The sequence below is a fragment of the Cololabis saira genome, chromosome 2 (genome assembly GCF_033807715.1).
Source record: "Cololabis saira isolate AMF1-May2022 chromosome 2, fColSai1.1, whole genome shotgun sequence".
NCBI classification, from domain to species: domain Eukaryota; kingdom Metazoa; phylum Chordata; class Actinopteri; order Beloniformes; family Belonidae; genus Cololabis; species Cololabis saira.
Genome location: NC_084588.1, coordinates 21,993,944 through 22,014,944, shown reverse-complemented (window position 1 = coordinate 22,014,944; position 21,001 = coordinate 21,993,944). Strand labels below are relative to the sequence as shown.

Sequence of the window (21,001 nt, the reverse complement as noted above, 5' to 3'; positions counted from 1 at the left end):
ATGGGTGCAGATCCCGGGGGGGACGGGGGGGACATGTCCCCCCCAATTTCTGAAAAACATTAATTGTCCCCCCCAATAAAAATACCCTAAATTATTAAAAATTGAACAAATGTATTTTCAGACTTAAAGGTTGAATATGTAAAATATTTATTAAAAATATATTTCTAAAAAAATAATACATCCACGGTGCGTTTTGCGGTGTACAGAATGAAAGTATTGCTACTCCATACATTTTTTTTTTTTAGTCTGAATTCATATTTTTAACATTTTTGACGGGCTCGACAATGACTTAAGTAAGCAGTGACACACACTGTTAGGGTAAGCACAATAAATGATTCCCTGTGCAGTATTTTTTGACGAGCCTTTACCAATTTATGGCATGGTATGAGTTGCATATTGGAAAAAAATTTAAAATTAAAATCACGTTGGTGTCCCCCCCAATCCTGACATCGGATCTGCACCCCTGAACTCTAGAACATTTATTGAAAACGATAAAGCCAAAAATGAATTACTGAAAGAGTCACTCTTGATCTTGTACTGTAAGTATGTTGAAACTAAACAAGGTGTTTTTATTTTGTCAGACCAAAATATGACACTGGCATCAATGTGATGAAAACAAAATAATAATAATTTAAATAATATAAAAATACATTAGAATAAGACACAAAAGTAAGTGTTTTTGTGCTTTTTAACAATTTTCTGAAGAGACGTAGGCTGCGTCCGAAATTCCATACTTCCACCCTATATAATGAGTATGCAAAAACAGAGATTTGTGAGATTTTTTAGTGCGTCCGAAACATTAGTACATACACAATAGTATGCGCTATCCATACTCATTCCGGAGAAATGTAGCAGAAAGCAGAAACTTCCCACAATGCAATGCAGTGGTGTTTGGTTGCTAAGTGATATGTGTCATAAGTATAATATTAAGTATAATAATATTATATAATATTAATATTATAATATTCGTATATAATAATATTATATAATGTCATCTTGTTTCGGCCAGGATAAAAGGGAAATAGCGGAGCGGTTCGCTGCTACTGCTGCTGTGACGTGTGTGCTCTTAATAGTACGTCCAAATGAATGCATAGGCCTACTACTGATATTTACTCAAAAGTGTGTCGTACTTAAGTATACTGTATCTACTGTACAAAGTAATACAAAATTAAATGTAAACAACTGCAAAGTAAAAAATAAATATAAGATAAAATGAACACAAGAAACTCGTGCTCCAAAGAAGGATTAGCACTCGGTAAAAGACCTTGGGACAAGTGTACTATATACCTGTGAGCAGCGATAACTTATGTCTTTTTTTATTTTGTTCTTCAGGTGGGGTGAGGGGCTGAATAAAACAATGGAAATAAAATGACCAAAAAGAGAAAATTCCATCAAATTCAATCCAATTTTAGTTATATAGTGTCTATTACAATACAAGTTGTCTCTAGGTGTTTTCCAGAGACCCAGAGCATGTCCCTCAAGCAAATGGCAGCTAAAAACTCCCCTAGCAGGAGAAAAACCTTTAAGCCAAACAGTGGCAAGGGAACCCCCCCATGCTAAAGACCAACAGCAGGAAGATGAGATAGAAAAGAGAGGATGAAGAGCAGAGAGAGAGGCACAGATATATTAAAGGTTAAATAAGGTAAGATACGGTATATTAGTAGTCATTATCCATTAGCTGGAGAAAACACGCTAATTGAATAAAAAACTATGTCAGGTTTTGAAAAAATCCTGACACAAAAATGAATTAATTAATAGAAAATATGAAAGTATACCCGCCTATTCCTGTTAAAGGTCACAGAGAAATGCTGGAACTTATCCCAGGTCTCTTGGATACATCCTGGACAGGTCACTAGTCCATCTCAGGCAAATGTATAGTCAACTACACAAACTCACATGGGTGCCAGTTAACCTGCCATGCATGTTTTTGGATTGTGGGAGGAAGCCACAGTGCCTGGGGAAAACCTAATCAAGCAAAGGGAGAACAATGAAAACTCCACACAAAGAAGTCACCAAATGTGAGTTGAACCAGGAACCTTCTTGCTATGAGGCAACAGCACTAACCACAAAGATACTTGCATTTTCTCTTTTTTGGGGTGGGGGGATTTATGTAGTATGTTGTAAGGGGAAATTGTAACAGTTGTTCACTGTCTCCTAAGTCAAATTGGACCTGGGAATGCCCCAGACTGAGAGTGATTCCGATGGAGTCAAATGGATAGGTTGAAACAAGGAGTACAGTGTCCCTAGGGCATGCATGGATTACTGGGGTCCCAGGGACACAGGTCTCTGGGAGGGACTCGTTCATGAGTGCCTGGTGGCCAGGCTTAGTCCTGAGCAAAACACCTGGGGTTGCCCTCCTGTGGGGCCACCATCTGCAGAAAAGACCATGTGAATCAGACACGCATGGGTGGTGGCAGAATGCATGGGACTTGCCGTCCTCACCATTGACTGCCGAAAGTGGCTCTTGGGACATGGAACGTCCTCTCTGCATCGGTTCTAGAACCAATAACATATCAATGTCAAAAACTCTGTGGGTTTTCAACAAGGATGCAGACCAGTAGTAACACTGAAGAACAAGAACCCAGATGAGAATTTGCCAGGAAAACATCTAAAAGGATGTTTTGGATTCAGATTCTTTGAATAAAACTTTGATACAACTGAGAAAAACTTTGATCAGATTGATGGGAAGGGAAAAGTATGGAGAAAGAAAGCAGTAACTAATGATCCAAAACATACCACATCATATGTCAAACATGGTGGAGGCATTGTCATGGTATTGCCAGGTATGGCTGCCAATGGCACAGGCTCACTGGTGTTTACTGATCAGGGAGTAGTGACGAAGGAGCAAGATTAGTTCTGGGCTTTACTCTGATCACATTCAGCCAATGCTACACAGCTAATACAACAGCACTTCACAATATAGATGGAAAATTACCAGAAACATACAGTGAAAGTAAATTAAGACTTTTTGAAGGCAAATATATTGAATATTCTTCAATGACCACTTCAGCGGTCTTATCTTGAGCAAATAGAGCATGCTTTTCTGTTATTGAAGCTACCAGCTACTGGAGGTGGCTGCTGTAAAGGGCTGGCAAAGCATCTCCAGGGAGGAAACTCAGAATTCAGACTTTATCAGACAATCTTTAACTGCAATGGACTTTCATCCACATATTCAAAAACATTTTGGTTATATTTTCAATTATATTGCTTTGTCTTAACTCTTTTTAGTTGTTGAAAATTGAGGTACTTAGTTTAAAATGGCTGTAATTCTTAATCGTAAATCCCAGTATTTATCTATTTTTCAAATAAAACCTACTAAATCAAAGCTGAAAGTCTACACTTTCCTCACATTGTAGTAGTTTTATTATAAATCCCTTGTGGTGGTGTATAGTCAAAAATGCAATTGTCCAAGTACGTCTGGACCTGTGTGTGCGTGTGTGTGTATGTGGTTAAACACCCCCATACTCAGAATGGTTGATCAAATTTAATTAAGAGTAGTTTTTTTTACATATAAACACTGGCAGCATTGTTCACTTCAACATGAAAAGCGTTAGTTGCATTCTGTGTTGTACTATAAAACGTATCATGCATCATGCAGATATAGTATTTATTAGATATGAAAATGTCCAAACATCTTATTTTTAGTAATTGTTTAAACATAAATGCGAACAAATGGGTATGCTGAAAAAAGGTAAAAACTTTATTATCAACATAATCCATAAAAACAATGTCTCTGTTCAGTGTTAACGAGACGGAAAAAAACCCCAATGCATTACAGTTTTCTAATTTTATACATTTCCTACATCATCACCACACAAATTATTAATGAACATAATGGTAACAGCTGTTGATGGGTATCAAGGGATGTCACTGTCTGTACAAATGTTTAAAAATGAATACGATTTGCTGAACAGCTTCTAATGCTACACATAATTTCCTTCAAATCATTAGTGAAACAAATCCACTGCTGTTGCTTGAAGCACAAGTCCTTCTGCATGCCATGCTTGTTATTATGGCTTTATCTCATGTAAGCTCCAACTGTGCTGCGCCTCCTTCAGAATATTGTAGTTACTTGGACCAACCAGTAGAGGGGAGAGTCAACCAGTAGCTTTTCAGTTCATGACAGGTCATCTTATAGTTCTCCAAATGTTTCACTGTTTCCAAGTGTTTCACAAAGATTTTGTGAATTATTGAGTTTAACCCCTTTCATTACAGTTAGAAAAGATATTGTGTATTATTCCTTTAAAAAGGATAAAAATGGTGGTCTTTATAGGTTTACCAGTAACCAGGCAACAAGGAGTTGTGCACGTTCTTTACAACAAATGTCACAGAGCGATTCGCAGCTGGACGGCTCAGATGACGATGCTGGTGCCACTGCGAGAACTCTTGTCCTGAGAGAAACATACCAACTTTAGATTCACTTCAGGAGCAAGTCACTAGAACTGAGATTTTCTAATCATGACTGTGTTTTTTAGACTCTGTGCCCTTGTTGCAGTGTAAGTGCTCAATTTAACTGATGTATCTGAAATCAGCTAAAGCAGTGTGTGTCTTACAGAGTAGTGTCCATTCCTCCGCCCTCCTGGTTTCTGGCCAGGCTCATACTCGGTGTAGGTGGGAGGTTTATCGGACCAGCCTCCACCTCCTCTTCTACCTCCTCCTCCTCCTCCTCCTCTCCTGCTGCTGGCCTCATCATCTGAGCTCCAAGATCCTCCTCTGGAGCGCCGTCCTGCCGGAGGAGAGTGGTTCCCTCTGGACCTGCTGTCAAAGAGGTCATCCCTCGAGCGGGAGCGAGGGCGGTCCATGCCCCCTCGTGATCTATTGTTACTCCTCTCGTCCAATGACTCCTCACTGTAGCTCCGGGGAATGCCCCTAGATCTCCCTGGTGCTCCTCGCTCGTCACGGCGGCCAAAGCCGCTGCGGCTGCTCTCACTGGAGCTCGGAGGGCGAGTCTTGGGTGGTTGAGGTGGATTTCTTCCCATATAATTCTCCTTTATTGGTGGCAGTGTAATGACGCGGCGCTCTGATGGACCATCGAGAGCAGAGATCATGCTGGGAGGGCCGGGGGAAAAGGGAACGTTGACGGGCATGTGCTGGGAAGGAGGTGGCATCTGCTGCATGTGGGGATGTGGATGCGGTGGATGCCCCTGAGACTGAAGGAGAACACCACAAGATGAAGAAGCAAGAAGTAAACACGGCTGAAAACCATTGATGGTGACAATCATGTAAATCTACACTACAGATATTGTATTTAGAATTTATTATTAAACTGTCAGTTGCCTTTCAGAGAAAATATTACGATTTATGAGCCACTAATTAACTAATCCAGGGGGTCAGGTGTGGACATTGGCAGTTGTTCCCGTTTTAAATGGAATGACAGTTCAATGATCGTGTGAGATGCATTCTTACACATGGAAATAGCAGCACGGGAAGCAGCTCATGATGCAAACATTAAACTACAGAATAGAAGCGTTTTGTTGACTGGATGTCAATGACAACAGATGAGACAACTAATTTACGTGCAACAAAAAGTTTTTTTTTTTAACATAAGTATCATGTATTTTGACATATCAGCAGTAACAAAACACTGACAAGCCTCATGAAAAACAACAGTGTAATGTGAAAGCAATGGAGAGTAACCAACTCATTTAAAACAAACTCAATGAACATTATTCTTACTTTCAACTGGGCAGATGGATGGGTAAAGTCTGGATTATATTTATTCAGAGTTTAATCTGGTTCAGACATTTTCAAGGCTATTTTAAATATATGAAAGTTTCTTTAGGCTTCTGTCAGCTACTAAAACTGTACTAATTCCTCAATTATTCAACACTGGGGAAAAAAGCTGGTCAGCCAGAACCTTTTGTTAGATTGTATGTACACATAAACTGGAATTATTATAATCAAATATGTTCCACAATAAGATTTGAGAGTGTACCTGTAGCAGAGGACTCGTAATATCCATTCCCCGCACCTGGTTCTCCAGGTAATTAAGCATGTGGTTGGTATTGGCGGGGGTGTGGGCGCCCTGGACACTGGGAGCAGGATAGCTGTAAGCTGAAGACTGAGGGGGAGGGAGGGGCATCGGCTGCATAGGGATGTGTTTCCCTGAGGCTGATCCTAAAGGGACGAAAAGATTCAGAGTTTAGTTGGGTGATCAAACTCAGACACATTCGTGGCTGACTATTCCATCATCTACATGTGTCAAACATGTTTTCCAGCGTGTGGGTCAGATGTGCGTACCTGCGTAAAGCATTGGGTTCATCTGGGCGCTGTGGCTCATTGGTGGTGCATATACTTGTTGTCCACCCATCCAGGGAGCCATGGCCCTCTGAGCCTCCTTCATCATGCGATGCTCCATGACAGCTGAAAGATAAAGATGATGTTGTATTCTTCAATAATGAGCAATGTAGCTCTTCACAAAGTGTACAAGATGTTTATTTCCAACGTGTGCTGGGTGATGGCTGAGGTTAAGATTCAAAAGTGTAAAGATATCCTTCACACCGTCTGCCGTCATCTTTCTCATCCCCCAGTTCACTGTCAGTTTACTTTTGTCAACAGCTACTCTGTATGATAGCCAACTTTTACCATTTAAATAAAAACTAAAACCAGAAATACATTTCATAGCAATTAAAAACCCTATTGTAGATGTTTATAGCGTTCCACATTCATCAGACAGTCACATGGGCCGTGTCAGTTTTGTGACACGTTATTGCAGCACTGACCTTGATAATTGTATCTTAGGCTGTCTTGCAACACAGACAATTTGTAAAACCACATACTAAACTACTGGTACATGCTGATTTTAATTAAATGTCATCTACAGTAGGTGTGACACATGAAAAAATTACCAGCATGCAACTAAACACTGTACCTCCAATATATTGGCTATTAGACAGTACACAGCTTCGAAAACAACCGCAGATATTCTCTAGTAAACATAAAAATAAAATAGCATTCAGGTGCAAAGATGATGCAATATACCATTTACTCAAATCAATTTTATGAGGTTTGAGGTGCTTCAGATGGTGAAATTCACTCAAAATCACTCATGTTTGGTCCTCATTCTGAGTGGTTTTTAGTCCAGCTTCCTGCCAGAGCTCCTCCCTGGTTCTCCAGCATGAGACAGCTGGGATTACTATTTACTGCACATACAACACTATCTATAAATAACCTCACAGGAAAAAAAGAAGCTGGATTTGTACCTTTCTCAGGGCAGCAGCATTGCTGTGGGCAGCAGGGACAGCGAACATAGCAGCAGCACCTCTGCGGGCAGCACTGGCAGCAGCAGATGCAGAAGAGGAGGATGAGGAGGAGGGCACCGATGACGATGAACAGCACCGTCAACCAGTCTGAGAGAAGACAAAGGGAGAGGCAAGCTCAGTGTGCAGCACCCCTGGAGGCTAATCCCCTTTAACAAGAGGCTGGTCTTTTTTTATTTCAAATTATTGAACATTTTGTGGTAAGACACTGAATGTTTACGCATTTGTATGTTTTCTTACGGTAGACAATGAGCTTGATTTCCTTGTCAGAGTCTCCAGTGGTGTCTCCAGCAGCATCAACAGAACAAAAGTACACCCCATTGTCCCACCACATCACCTCATTGATTACCAAGTCTGCATCTGTACAAACAGACAATCATAGAAATGTGCTTTTTATTAGATTGGCTGTCATGATAAAGTTAGTTATCGGTCCTGAGCATATGCGTTCACTTCAACTTCATAGTTGTTTGGAAAAAGCATATTTTACAGACCAAGCCAAAATACTTATCTGTTTAGCTAAATCAGAAGTATAAGGCCATCACAATTGGATATAATAAAAAAATAATCACAGGCAGAAATGAAAAACAAATACATTGTTGACAATTGTAATTATTTTCTCCTTACAGCCCTACCACAAAGAGCAGGCAAAATTATTAATGCTAGGGAAGAGGATGAAGATAATCAGAAGTTATGAAATAAAACCACATTTTGCCAAAGCCTTGCATGAACTCACTGTTTTGGACGGATATCTTGCGTTCCTTGTATTCGGATCCCAGTATGGCTTCCCGGGTTCCTCTCTTCTGAACGACAGTCCGCACTGTCCGCTGGCGGTCTGGACAGTCATTCGCTGGGTCCTGACCCAACTGTAGCGCCGACTGGTAAGCTGAAAAACCACAGGACAACTTTAACAGTGACAATCTTTACCAAGACTCACCTCATAGTGTCCGTTTGGTACATATAATGATCAAATTCAAACAAAATGCTCTGCTACCCATTACTCTGGGCTTTGAAACTGAAACCCTGAATATACATTCAAGCCATCAATGTTTTTTGTGACGAACTCTTAATTTTACTTGCTTCACGTTGAAACATTGCAGAAGTGGTGAGGTTCTCATAAGTTATGTTTTTTTTTTTTCGCAAACTCTAGAATGGATGTTTTTCCATTAAGCAGAAAGTGTCTCCATTCTTTACAAAAGCACACACCAGTGAAAATGCTGTTCTCAAATTTGTAAATACATTAAAACATTTTTTTCTGCAAACCCCTAAACTCTTTTTCACTTGCCAATTTATTATTATTATTAATTTCTGATGTAAAAGTTATGAAAAGTCAATCAGCAGAATGCAATGATCTCCTGTGGAGACTCCTAAAAGGGAGAAACTGGATATAAAAAACGGTTGAACCTATGCTCAAAGGAGTGGTGTGAAGAATATGGAAATATATGGAGTAAGACGTGAATGATAAAAATCAAATTTCCACTGGCCACAACAGGTAAACACCATGATTCAGTTTTGCTCAGGTATGTATACAGTGAGCAAGACAAGGCAGAGAATATTGGACCAAAATCATCACCCTAAAGCAGTGGTCCTCAACCTTTTTTCAGTGATGTACCCCCTTGTGAAATATTTTTTCAGCCAAGTACCCCCTAACCAGCGCAAAGTACTTTTGGTTGTAAAAAAAAAAGACCTAAAACAGAGCACTGTGCCATCAGTAACTGATTTATTAAACATAAAAATATTGCTGCTGCTTCAACCACGACTCCATCGTTGGTCCAAGTGATTGACAGGTGAAGCCAGGTGATTGACAGGTTAGGTGGAACCATCCTGGTGTGGGGGAAACTCTGGGGTTTTAGGATAATAAGTTGAATAGCCTACTCCTGAAGATAAAATTCATTTTATGAATTTAGACTTATATTTTCCTCAATTATTTATGAAATATTTATTTTTAAAGGATTTTTGTATGGACGCTACTTTTTAAATATATGTATATTTTAAAATCTCACGTACCCCCTTTAGTGCCTTCACATACCCCCAGGGTTACGCGTACCCCCATTTGAGAACCACTGCCCTAAAGTATTTTATTTTACGCTTCCTTTCTAACTTTTTATCTGGATTTTGCAAATAGAACCCATCTTAACCCTTATAAAATGACATAAATTAAACATTTAGGCTTAATACTAAAGAATAAATGAAAAGGAGATTTATGCAAATATGAAGTATTTTCCCACAACAAATAATCTTCTTTAAAATCTGATTTATTGTTTTCTTTCTGCTCCATCTCATGAAAAAAGTCACAGAAAAGGAGCTTACAATGCAAACATGTCATCCAGGTCCAGGAGCCTCCTCTTACCTGTGGAGTAGTACTCCAGTACGGGGTCTTTGCAGAAGGACTTGTACCTCCAGGTGACAAGGACATCTTGGGGATTTGCAGAGGTGGAGTAGTCGCAGCGGAGTGTCACCGAGCCAAACAGACCCACAGTACGCTGCTGCTGAGGAACAACCACCTGAATACACTCGGACACTGTGGACGCATGGCAAACACACACTTACACACAGAAGCCATGTGTTTGTTGGAAAAGCTGCATGACAAAGATGCTAGTTTTTAGAAAGAGGTCCTATCATTAAGTTCAGGAGGAAGACAAGTGGTTGGGGAAGCAACGTGAGACGTGAAAGTGTGTGAGGGCTGCTGTCAAACAAACAAAGAGCTGATTGCAGAGTGGAAGAGCCAGAAAAACAAGTAGCACAGACCCAGGTAGAGGAAATGGCTTACAGTGAAACTATGAAAAAGTGGACAGGGGGACAGAAACCGGCTGAGTTTTACTAAATGTGCTCAGGTGGCAAAGACCCTTTGAAAGAGGCTGAGACATATAAAGGAAAATCAGTCAGAAATAGATAGAATGTAATAATAAATGATAGGCTAATTATGATATCAACAAAGAAAAAGAAAACAAAAACAAGATATTTCTGGACTTCCTGTCTAAAGCCTTCCAGTATCTACACAGTCACTAATGATTAAATGTATCTTGAACAATAATAATAAAATACATATTTTCCCATCATCTTTAACAGATCTACAGCAATATAGATATAGGCTAAAACAAGATATGTTCTTAATTTACTTTGTTTACCTAGAAATATTTAAATCGATAAAGATAATTTAAAAAGTTAAATTTATACAAAAAATTACCAATTTGCTGTTCACCAATGAGATCAGTAAGTAAAGAACTGAAAATAACCTTTTATCAGCGACAACAGGAAGACTGCAGCAGACAGTCTCCCCATGATGAAGACGATGATGAGCAAACGGAGGAAGAAGTCCCCGCGCGGGATGAACAGGTGGACGCCAAGCTCCAAGGACAAACAAAAAGGTCTAGAAAGAACAATTTGAATGTAAAAAATTAAACCCCTGGCCTACGGATCGCGCTGGAACTCAGTGGGTCTTTGTTTCATCCTGGGTGTCCGCGGGGAACTATCTTATCTTCGAGGCTGAGACTGCGCTCCTGACTGGCCGCGCCCCGAAACAGGTGAGCGCACCTGAGCTGTGACGTGGCCGCCTGGCTGATTTACACAGGAAGCTCCGCCGAAACCCTCTGGTTTAGATGAGCAGATACCAAGTCAATTAGGTCATTTTGGAAGTATTTTTGATGTACCTTTGTGTATGTCAGTTATAAAAACACATTACAGTAATCGTCATTTGTAGTAAAATACCTGTATGAGGGATGGAATTAAAAAAAAGATTTAAAATCGGTGGTGATAATTGTATCCAAAATGACAATTGGAGTAGCTGTAATGCAGTAATGATTAAAAAAACTTTATTTATATAGGACTTTTCTAAACAATATTATAAATAAGTGCACTGATACAAATATTGTGCTTGATCTAGCCTACTTTAAAAAAAATAAGTAAATTTTTTGCATGAGATTATTATTTAGATCAAGAAAGACTAGTTTTTGTATAAACTACTTCATTTTTTGTATGTAAATAATACATTTTGCAAGTTGTTTTAAGTTTACTTTATTTATCAAAATTAAGTTGACTTTACTTGCAAATGAATTTTGTACATACTAAAAATTAAGTAGTTTCTATAATAATAATAATAATAATAAGCTTTATTTGTATAGCACCTTTCCAAACACAGTTACAAGGTGCTTTTACAAAGCAAAATTAAAAGGCAGAATCCAATAAAATGACAAAAATATAAAAACATAAGAACATAGAAATACAATAAAACATTAGAAAATAATGACATTTGATATCATAGAGTACATTATTAGATGTTAAGTAAAAGCACATTTAAAAAAGTGTGTTTTTAAAAGAGATTTAAAAATGGACAGAGATGTGGCTCGCCTGATCTCCTCCGGCAGGTCATATAAAGACTAGTCTTTCTTGATCTACATAAAAATCTCATGTGAAAAAGTTGCTTAATTTTTTTTAAAGTAGATCAAGTAAGATATTTTTTTACTTGGGTGTTGTACTTAAACAAATAAAACATGTTTCATCTAAACGTTGGTCAATCTGCCCAATAGATTAAAATTGTTAAAGGAAAGGTAAATACAACAAGATCATTGCTTGTTGTTTGTGTGTAAATGAAAAGATTTCCTGGGCTTACATAAATACTGCTTGTTAAGGAAAAAATGCACAATGTCTTGTTTTTTGAACAAATGCAGATTAAGTTCAAAAGATGTATTCATGTAAAACAACAAACTTCATTTTTAATTGTTAATATCACAGATTTAAATATGTTATATTTACATGTGCTTGGATTTATTTTTTTTCAGGTCAATTACAGTAGTTTTGATGTTCCTTTGTGTAGCCTGTGAGTTATATAAACACATGAATCATCGTTTGTAGTAAATACCTGTTCAGATGTATGGAGGGATGGAATAAAAAAAAAAGATTTAAAATCTGTGGTGATAATTGTATCTAAAATGACAATTGGAGTAGCTGAAATAATAATGATTAAAACAATATTATTTATATAGCACTTTTCTAAACAATATTACAAAGTGTTTAACAAAGCAGTGGATAACCAAAACGAGTGAAATGAATTTGATCTGTCGGAACAAACAGGACTAGAATTTGCAAATTTCTGAGAAAATAGGCAAACATTAGAGGTAGGGGCCTTTCACTTAACTTTCTCCACAGTTGAAGTGTACATGCTTAACAAGCATCCCTGTTAAATCAGTCTCATCACTTTTTCACTTTTGTCTGGTGGTTAGCATTGTTAAACCGAATTTAAGTTTCCCATTCAAATCTTGGCTGCAGCTTTTCTTTTAGGAGTTTGTGTGTTCTTCACATGTTTGCAGGGGATTTCCTCCAACAGTCCAACAACATGCCTGAGGCTAATTGTTGATCTTAAATTGCCCTTAGGCATGAATGTGAGCTCTGTCACTTGTGTGAAGAGAGCAGGGAAAGACTCCCCCGTTGACCCTGGATGTGAAGAAGCAGCTGCAGATAATGACCAAACTTTACAAACATTGTTGTACTAATGTGTTTCTTTAAGTATCTATTTTTTTCTATTCCAAAGCATCTCTTAGAAATATTTGCTCATACTAAGATGTTTTCCAGGAGTAATTTTCTACTCTACAAATCAAGAAATGTGTTGGTTCTTTTTGAAAAGTATGAATTATTTGGTAAAACTAGCTGCATCAGGAAAGGGGAAGGTTTTTAAGGGGAAGGTTTTTAGAAGATGGTGAGGCCAACCCTTCTCTACTGCTCAGAGATGGTGGCATCCACCAAGAGAGAGGAAACAGGGCTGAAGGTGGAAGATTTGGCGATGTTATGATCCTCTTTGGAAGTGACAATGATGGAAGTGATTTCAAGAGCATATCATGGGAACAACCATGGTTAGATTTCTTGGAGATGAAATAAAAGAGGCTTGATTGTGATGGTTTGGACACATAAAGAGGAGCAATAGTGACTACATTGGTTGAAGGATGCTGGAGAAGGAGTTGCTAGGCAGGAGGAAAAGAGGATGACCAAAGATAGGATTTCTGGAAAATTTGAAAGACCAATTAAATTGATGCTAAAGACAGAAAATAAAAAGCAGAAGGCCACTGCCCCTACAGTGGATTAGAATTAATCCAATGTGGGGACCTCTAAAAGGAAAAGGCAAAAGAAGAAGAAGATGGAAAATGTTAAACTGACAATATAAGCAAAAATTATATAGGTTTACATAGACAATGGACAACAGAAGGATAGGTTATGTCATTTGGGTAAGAAAAGGCAACAGGTTGGAAAGTTAAAAAATATGTCTTACAGTCATGAGTTTATTCCTTATCCAGGTGGTTGAAACAGTTTTAGAGATTTTGGAACCATCTTCAGAGCTTCTGCTTGATTAAAATGTAAAAGTTATACTCCACTATTATCCTCCATGACTTTACATAGGTCTTTTGTTTGACAGTTTTGTAAATCTGTAAAAAACTGCTCAGCACTGTGAGCATCACAAATAAGAGATAGGTCAAACTTACACATCTAACAGGAACAAACAGAGCAGCATGCAGAAAATCAAAGAGGGGTTATGGAGGCACTATTGCCATCCTCGTGCACGTTGGAGCAAATGCTGGACTTTAACTTCTTTTTAGGAGAACAGGTTTGAGGGCTACAATTATATCTCCATGTAGCTTATTAGTGTAATCTTCTTCACTGCATTAGTTTGGTTTTAATGAAATCACACAAATTATGTGAAAGAAATACTCGTCCCAAATCAGCAGGTGGTAGTATAGTCACAGTCAAGACTTCCTGTACAGTAAAACATGTTAACATTTATAACTAATAAACAATTGCTATTTGCTAAAGCAAGTTCAACAACTTACAAATTCACAGAATATAAAATAAGTAACATAAATGTGTGGCTTTAAGGAATGAATGGACAAGAATTTCTAATTCTGGATATTGTTGGGTTTAGAGCAACATATGAGGGTCATTACTGAATGTAAGGTGTAAGAAGTGTTTCAGCATCTAAGTATAACATTTAAATACATTTATGTGTAGATTTTTCTTTCTTTCTTTTTTTTAACACAATAATGCAAACTTGGGGAAATAGAACAATATTGTAACCCAATACTTCAATATGTGAGCTCTCATTTGATTGTTCCTCACATAAATGTGAACACAACAAATGTGTCTGTATTTTATGTTCTGTTTACATAGCTAACCTATGATACTCTTAATAAAATAATTGTTCCTAAACTCCTTTCATCACACAGTATCAACACATGACATTTAAAACACACAAGACGGCAGCCGTCTCTAACATGGAAATGAGGTTGTGTCCATTCTTTGTTTCTTTTTTTTCATTTCTGTGGTTGTAGCCTCCACATATTTACCCCCACCAACATTACTGTATATTTACCGTAACTTGGAAGTGTTTAGCTTAACACCACTTCTAAAAGAGGCACACCCTTGGGACTGAGGTGAGTGGGTCGAGTCAGTCCAGAGACTGACTCCACACCTTTAAACCAGATGCTTTAAGCAGAACAGTGAGGGCATGACTGATGAGATTCTTTGTTGTATTTTTGTGGTATTTTAACAAAATTATTTTTTAATGCCTCTGGAAATCGTGTCAACCTTTCAAAAAGGGTATAATATGCCTCCTTTGAAAAAAAATTACACATTTTAGTCTGATTTAAACTTGGAGGCAACACTTATTAAACTTATTATATCGGTGTGCCAAAGGGCTTTATAGCAAGTAATAAAAATGGGGGCTGAATAGGAACAATCAAAAACAATAAAAAAAATAAAATACAACGAAATCTAATAAGATAAAAGTTTCATCACACTACTGGGTGTTAAAAGCCATCTTAAATAGGTGGGTTTTTAGCGTAGATTCAAAAATACTGAGATCAGAAATAAGCTGCATCTCTGCAGGGAGCTTTTTCCAGAGCCTGGGGGTGGAAACGGAAACGGCTCGGTCACCCCAGCGTTTATATTTTGACCTCGGGACTTCCAGCAAAGTTGATTAGTTGACCTCAGCGCTCTACCGGGATTACGGGCAGTTAAAAGCTCGGAAAAAATACAAGGATGCAAGGCTATTAAGAGTTTAAAAAACGTACATCAAAAGTTTAAAATCAATTCTATAAAGGACAGGAAGCCAATGAAGGGAGGTAAGAACAGGAGTGATGTGCACACGTCTGTTAGTGTTGGTTAAACACATGTACTGGTAATTCTAATATACTGCTACAAATTTAGGATCATGCTGCAAAAGCAGCTAAAAGAGACTGTTGATTTACATATATATATGGCTGGATTGTCCTAATGGTGTCCAGGTGAATGTGAGAATGCATTCTAAAAAGACACCATTGTTTCTTAGCTGACATATTAGTCTGGATAAGCTTCTTTTTTGGAGTTGAATATGAGCCTGACTTGTTTGTCATTATCTCCACTGAGGTCTCCAGCTGCATCAACGGAGCAGAAGTACATCCCCCTGCCCAACCGTATCAATTCAGCAATGATCAGGTCTGCCTCCGTACAAACACACACAGACACACATGCAAGCATTAAACTCTCTGCGGAGCTCCAACTGTATTTATGAAATGCTTCTGAATTGAAAGGAGGTATAATACACTTTTTAAGTTTCTTGCTTTTGCCCAATATGTTAAAGCAGGGGTCACCAACCCTGGTTCTCGAGGGCCGGTGTCCTGCATGTTTTAGATGTTTCCCTGCTTTAACACACCTGATTCTAATTAATCATCGTCATCAGCTTGTCATCCAGGGCTGCACAGTTCTGTTAATGACACAGTCACTTGTATCATGGTGCAATGAAGCAGGGAAACATCTAAAACCTGCAGGGACACCGGCCCTCGAGGACCAGGGTTGGTGACCCCTGTGTTAAAGGAACACCCCAGAGTAAAAAAACGAACGGTTATTATAAGGCGTGTAAACTTTCATTAGGGACCAAAACAATGTTTTAAAGTTCATACACATTGATTTCCAATATCTGACCATACTGTCATTAGACGCAAAAGGAGGAGAAGTCCTAGTCTCAGTTGTTTGACCAATATTGGTAGTTGACTCATATGAATGAAGAACAAGAGGGTACCAAATGGATGGAGATGCTTCAACAACACTCCTTTCATACAGTTTTTGTACACAGTTCTTAGTTTAAATAACCTAAGTTTGCCTATAGAGACCAGATCCAATAATCAGTTCAGTGGAATCACATTTTTCAGTCTTGTCAGAGGCTTTAAGTAGGAATTTATTTTCATTTTTTTGACCCCTGTGCTAAGATTATTTGCCATTTTGCTGCAAACACATACTCTGTTGTATCTCAAAACCGTTTCAAATCACAATGTTTTGGTCCCTATTTAAAATGTACGCTCCTTACCATCTAATAATAGATCTGTAGGCTGTTTTAACTCCAGAATGTCCCATTAAAAACTGTGTCTTTGGTTTGACAGAGGCCAAACCAAACACACAGTTTTCAAATGCAAATAAAGTTACCTTGATCACTATCCACATCCTCCCCTGCTTTGCATCTGCCATGAACAAAACATCTTTCTTGTCACGTTTTTGGAAATGGGTGTGTCTGGTGTCAACACCATCATCTGACGTCTAAATGAGATAAGGATTCCAGCTCCAAGTACGTCCCTCTGTCACAACCCTTGTCTTTGCTGTGCGTGAGGAAGACAACTGTAGGTGAAATAATTTGTGTGAATATTCATTTCAAAGTGGCATAACCGGTAAAACTGGGACATTCTGCCAACTGTGTTCCTTGTGAATTTACCGACACAACATTCAAAAGATAAGAATGAAACCGGTTTCGTTTATTTTTTCCTGACATGTCCACATTTAGAGACAGAGACAAAGTCGTTTTTCACGATCGGATTAATATGACCAAAATCCCAGATTAAAATTGGAAGCAGGTAATTGTACCATATTTAACAATTTATGGAGATGAACAACACATCAAAATTCTCAAGTGATTTGATGAGGGAAACGCTTGCAAATGTAAAGTTACACTGTTGAAAATAAATCAGATTCCCTGACGCCCCGGTCTGACTTCACCCCTCATTGCAATAGATAAATGACCAATTCTAACTCTAATAATTATTCCTGGCATTATCATGATATATTGTTTCATAGTGTATTATTATATTAAATTATGAACTCTCATGGGATGTTAAACTATAGTGTTATTATATTGTTATATATTATGGTATGGTGATATCATTTGGTTATATGTTATAATGTTTTATAAAAATCATGTTATATTAGGATATTACTATATTATTATGCTATATTTATATTATATCATGCTACACCACTCTATATGATAAATACATAAATAAATAAATAAATAAATAAATAAATAAATAAATAAATAAATTAATTAATTAATTAATTAATTAATTAATTAATTAATTAATTAATTAATTAATTAATTAATTAATTTAAAAAAAAAAGAAAATAAATCAGATGAGAAAGAGGGAGCTATGGTGGCTGAGTGGGTAATTTACTCGCATGTCACTGATTTTGAGAGTACCACCCTGGATAGTATATTATGGTTAAGCTTGCAGACATGGTGGAATATTGATCAGCAGTAGGTGGTTGCCCTTGATCATTACTGTATGTGTGAACATCTCAAAGATGCTTGCCATGTCCAACTGCTGAAGGATATTTAAGAATGCCAAAGGAATTTGAAGTTACACCTCGTTTTCTGCGTCTGTTATGTTGACAGAGTAGTTTGGAGAGCACCTGGGTGACCAAGTTGCTGTGAGGTTGTGTAGTGTGTAGTTGTTATGCAGCAAAACGAATAAGCCACAAAAGCTTGAGGAAGACAGACCGGCTCACTACCACCAACACGCTCATCTGTTTGCCAAAAGAAAAAACTGGCATCAAAAAGAAGGAGCAACAAGAACATAAGGAAAAAATGAATTGTCTGGTGAAATGCTGCCCCCGTTAGGGCATAAGAGGTATAATTGTGCCTTAAAAAGGAGACCAGTTTATTGGAATGGAGACCAGTTTATATTGAGAGGCATCATCAACAACTAAATTTATACACAGAACCCCCCCCCCCCCCCCCCCCCCAAAAAAAAAGCTTTGGTTTACAAGGAAGGAAAACATTACAGTGACATGGTTTGTGATGGGGGCACTGTTGGGCAGCAAAGCAGCTGCTGGTGTTTCCTGAAAGCTGCAGGATCAACCTGAGCCTGACAGTTGTTGCACAGAGCTGCAAAGTACAGACTTGGATGGGAGAAGAATAGCTGTCAACTGTTCTGTAACACATTGTTGGATGAAGTTCTGCTAAATGACAACAATTTTGGTAAAAAAAAAATTAAATCTTCCAGCCATGGTATTCATCATTAACCATTTTGGCTTAATCCCTCTGCGTAGAGGGGTCACGACAGCAGATCATAGTCGGAACATCGATTTGGCTCGATTTTACGCCGAATGGCTTATATCTAGCCAAAACTAGAATTAGAAATAGAAACATGTGTCTTTTTGGCCACGCCCCAAACTAGATGTTTTCATTCAGTTCTGTGACGTAGTTTGGTGAAAATCCCAGACATGAGGGTCAGTCTTAACAACCATTCATCCATCTATACCCTCTTATATCTATTCAGGGTCATACAGGGGTCTGCTGGAACATAGCCCAGAAAAAAACTAATAAAAAAGATATATCTTTACACCATACATCCTTGGGAGTCTGTTTTAAAAATATACGAAGTGCCAGCAACATAAAAGCTGTTGACACAAGCAGACGGATGATTATTAATAAAATGATTAATAAAGCAACACAGATTCAAAAGCCTTATTTATTTATTGGGCTGCAGTATTAGGATTAACAACAGAGGAGTAACTCTAGACTCAAACCACTAGATGTCAGCCTTTAAACATTTTAAAATCTAAAACGTCTCCTCGTTACCTCGTTATCTTGGAAAAATAACTTTTTAAACACAGCGTTTTCCATAAAAGTCTGGACCCATCCTCAAATATGAGTCTGTTTGTCTATGCGTGATGTACTAACGTGCTTTCCTTCAGGGTTGTTTGTGTTTCTGTGAGTGCAGGCCTCCCTGCACCTGCACCTCCAACTCTCTGCCAAGATCCACTCTCTGTTTCCTGCCTGTGTTTCCCCTCGGCTCAATCCTCAGCATCTGCTCAGACATTGAAAGGCAAAACAGGTTTCACTCCTGTCATGTTATTTTACACAGGGCTGATGAAAAGTTTATCCTGTCAGAATGAAAACTTGCCAGTACGAACATTTTCTGCAAACATATGTACATCATCTAACTTCTATTAAACTGCAGCCGAGTACAGTATCAGTCAAAGAAAAAGAGCTTTCCAACAAAGTAAATTATTTATGGGATTTTACATTGAAAAGCATAAGTTTCTGTAATGCAAATGTTGTTTTAAAATTAAAATTAAAGTGTAAAAAGTGGTTGCATTTATTTAAATAACAGATAAATATGTCTTTCTTTACATATTTCTTCCTTTTTCTTTGTGTAAGCCTTACAGCTTAAGGATTCCACTCAACATTGTTTTACAAAGAGAGTAGATCGTTTTTCTTCTTCAAAGAAACTACAGAACATTTACTACTTATTCTTGCTTTTTCCAACATTTCAGACATACGTAAATATGGGGTTTCTAAAATGTTCACTCTCTGCAAAATATAAAATAGAATAGGCTTTCTTGCTTCAATTCCAGTTATCTAATTATGATAAAAAAATAAATGATTTGTTTTTAAGTTAGCAATCAGTCAATTGTTTTCATCAATTTTACAAAAGTTAAAATCTGGCACTACAAAGCCTTTTGAGATTTCTGATGTTTTGAAAGTGTTTAAGATTTCCTTATTGTAATTAAACAAACACAATACACTGTGCCAGATAGTTGTAAATAAATATGTATATAAATATTTCATTTTGCAGTTGATAGTGGGTCTCCACCAATTTTACTTTGTTTCTTGTTTTGTTTTAAATGTGAATATCATCCAAGGCAAATCAGCAAGAGGAACACACCCTTCTACTCGGGTACATGGTGATGTCATCGTTCCCTGCACATGCTTTTGTAAAGATGAGAGCTGCTCAACAACATTCCTGGCATATCATCAAGCTGTGAGGGTCACCGTCTGTAACCGCTTCCTCCCATCACAAACACACAGCCAATGAGAACTCATGAAAGTAAAGATGTGAACGAGTGAGACCTTTCCTCCCCGTGACTCTCATGAAAGCAATTCCTCCTTTATTACTCAATTCAGTCATATACAAAGTGGTGGAAGAATCATCCTAATCTTTGTTTTAGTTTAAGGCAGCCAAGACTTTACTCAAGTAAAAGACAAAGCTATTCAAGTAAAACTTGAGAAAATGCTGAGAAGAGTATTTATGAAAAGAAGCTCGTTTCGTGGGTTTTACTTATGTTAAAATAAGGATGTTTCAAATGTCATGCCTCCACCGTTCAACACAGGCAAACTGAACACCCTGAGGATAAAGCTTAAAAATTCAAATGAAAGCCATTGTTCATACATCTGTTTATTGGCTGAGACGTTGTGAAGAAAAACAGTCGGCCTTAATGTTTTTTTCTGCCCTGCATCTTTAGCTGTATTTGCAAAAGCAAACTTTAGAAAACATACTGTAAACATAGTGACACATTCTTCATGTGGATGGAGGGCTGGGCAGATGTCTGTGGTCAAAGCAAGCAGAAGCGATGAGTCTTGACACAGCTGCGCAGCTGTGATTACAACAATGAACAAAGACATGAGTCATACTCAGTTGCACATTGTCTCCTTTACAGAAAAGTAAAGAGTCATC

The 21,001-nt window shown here is 37.9% G+C and overlaps 1 protein-coding gene across 1 annotated transcript; it reads right to left on the bottom strand.

Moving 5' to 3' along the window:
* Nucleotides 1-3,381: 3,381 nt before the first annotated feature.
* LOC133420145 (immunoglobulin-like domain-containing receptor 1) lies at nt 3,382-10,543 on the bottom strand. Its single transcript, XM_061709744.1, has 9 exons — nt 10,493-10,543; nt 9,607-9,777; nt 7,993-8,142; nt 7,500-7,619; nt 7,203-7,349; nt 6,241-6,363; nt 5,936-6,117; nt 4,554-5,150; nt 3,382-4,391 (listed from the first exon to the last, which is right to left on the bottom strand). The coding sequence occupies exons 1-9, from the start codon at nt 10,536-10,538 to the stop codon at nt 4,353-4,355; spliced, it is 1,575 nt and encodes a 524-aa protein (XP_061565728.1). The 5' UTR covers nt 10,539-10,543; the 3' UTR covers nt 3,382-4,352.
* Nucleotides 10,544-21,001: the final 10,458 nt, after the last annotated feature.